Raw genomic sequence first — 2,547 nt, forward strand, 5'->3', positions numbered from 1 at the left:
CAATTCTATAACTAAACAATATCAAGAAAGTTAGAAACAATTCTATAACTAAACAATATCAAGAAAGTTAGAAACAATTCTATAACTAAACAATATCAAGAAAGTTAGAAACAATTCTATAACTAAACAATATCAAGAAAGTTAGAAACAATTCTATAACTAAACAATATCAAGAAAGTTAGAAACAATTCTATAACTAAACAATATCAAGCCATCAGTGATATCAAAGTAAAGACCAATTTATTAGCTAAATAATGTAAAGAAATGAATATCAAAAGTAGTATCTAGTTTACCAAGTAAAGCAATGAATGATATTAAAAGTAGTGTCCAGTTTACTAAGTAAATAAAGAAATATCTGATATCAAAGTAGTGTCCAGTTTATTAACTAAATAAAGAAATGAGTGATATCAAAGTAGTGTCCAGTTTATTAACTAAATAAAGAAATGAGTGATATCAAAGTAGTGTCCAGTTTATTAACTAAATAAAGAAATGAGTAATATCGAAATATTGTCAAGTCTCCTTTGTGAATAAATTATGTCTGACATTGAAACAGGAATCAATCCTGTAACAGAATAACATAAAACTTAATGACATGAAAACAATGATAATTCTCTCTTTGAAGAGGTAACTATACATGAAAAAACAGGAAAACGAGACCCCTAACTTTATTCTGAGTAACTGGATATTTTTTATTTTATTTAGTGACAAATGTCCTAGAGAAGTCAAGAGTATTGTTAATTGATACATCATGAGCTTACAATTCATAGATAAGAACCATTTCATCATCATCTTCAAAAGCATCATGAAGTCTAACTAGTTTAGGATGATGAAGTTGGTTCATAATGTCAATCTCTTTTTTTATAACAGCCTTTTCTGCAGGCTGGGTGACTGGAATGAACTTTGAAGCAAACACATTTCCTGTCTTCCTTTCTCTGCATCGATGAACCACTCCAAAAGCACCACTAAATAATAAGACAGAAAGTCAAATAAAAATATAAACAAGGAAATTCCAAAATAAACAATAACAGTTTGTAAAAAGATATAAAAAATGAAACAAACTAATATTTGTTGCATATGCATATTCTATTAACAATGACAGTATTAGACAAAGCAACAGGTAAACATCACAACAAAGGGTCATATTCTGTTAACATTGACAGTATTAGACAAAGCAACAAGTAAACATCACAATACAGGGTTGTATTTCTGTTAACATTGACAGTATTAGACAAAGCAATAAGTAAACATTAAAATACAGGGTCTATTCTGTTAACACTGACAGTATTAGACAAAGCAACAAGTAAACATTACAGGGTCGAGTTCTTTTAATGTTGACAGTATTAGACAAAGCAACAAGTAAACATTACAGGGTCGGGTTCTTTTAATGTTGGCAGTATTAGACAAAATAACAAGTAAACGTTATAGGGTTGTGTTCTGTTAATGTTGACAGTATTAGATAAAGCAACAAGTAAACATTACAATTGAGGGTCTATTCTGTTAACGTTGACAGTATTAGATAAAGCAACAAGCAAACAACACACCACAAGGTCGTATTCTGTTAACATTGACAGTATTAGACAAAGCAATAAGAAAATAACACAATATAGATTCATATTCCATTAAAATGGACAGTAATAGGTGCAAATTTTGCTTCTGAATCTTTTTACTTAGAAACATGAAATGGTTCAGTTTATTTTGACATATTTCTGTATCTGTAAATATTTAAAAGCATCAGTTTAGTATGGGCAAAATACCTTGTTGGTACTGGATATGACAAATATAGAGTGGTTGATATAACATATTATTCTTTGCTTTAACTCATAAGTTCTTAGAATTACATGTTTCTGTCTGGGTATAAATATTTATAAGCATCAGTCTACTATTACATGTATACGTGTGTTTATATAAACATTTATAAGCATCAGTCTACTATTACATCTATACGTATGTGTATATAAATATTTACAAGCATCTGTCTACTATTACATGTACACATATGTGTATATAAATATTTACAAGCATCAGTCTACTATTACATGTACACATATGTGTATATAAATATTTATAAGCATCTGTCTACTATTATATGTAAACGTATGTGTATATAAATATTTATAAGCATCGGTCTACTATTACATTGAGTAGAAAAAGAACGTTTTACTTACACTCCAATTTCTTCTAAGATATCGTAATAGTCGTAAACACTGACAGTCTTGATGTCCACAGGTTGGGGAACATATTTTTCATATATATCAAACACTACAAAATGGAACATCTGTTTTAGAATGAGTTATATAATCTATTTTTCATAGATATCAAATACTGCAAAATAGAACATCTGTTTTAGAATGTTATAAAACACATTTTTTACAAATATCAAAGAATGCATCAAACTTCTATTTTAAAATGTCTTATATAACATTTCTCAAATGTGTAGAACCATATCAAATACTCATTTTACAACAAAATGTAATGAAAAATCTGTTTCAGAATGTAATATACCATATTTTTCGGTGTATAAGACCCCAAAATTTGATGTCAAAATCT

General features: G+C 28.2%; 1 protein-coding gene across 1 annotated transcript in view; it reads right to left on the bottom strand.

Moving 5' to 3' along the window:
* LOC106467866 (twitchin-like) overlaps window positions 1-2,547 on the bottom strand; it is a gene marked incomplete at both ends in the record, with an annotated part of 159,370 nt that overhangs the window by 26,574 nt on the left and 130,249 nt on the right. Inside the window, 2 exon segments of the mRNA XM_013928247.2 lie at window positions 759-962; window positions 2,166-2,259. Coding sequence (XP_013783701.2) covers window positions 759-962; window positions 2,166-2,259 — 298 coding nt within the window.

This window comes from Limulus polyphemus, unplaced genomic scaffold (assembly GCF_000517525.1).
Source record: "Limulus polyphemus unplaced genomic scaffold, Limulus_polyphemus-2.1.2 Scaffold2772, whole genome shotgun sequence".
In the NCBI taxonomy this organism is placed as follows: Eukaryota; Metazoa; Arthropoda; class Merostomata; order Xiphosura; family Limulidae; genus Limulus; species Limulus polyphemus.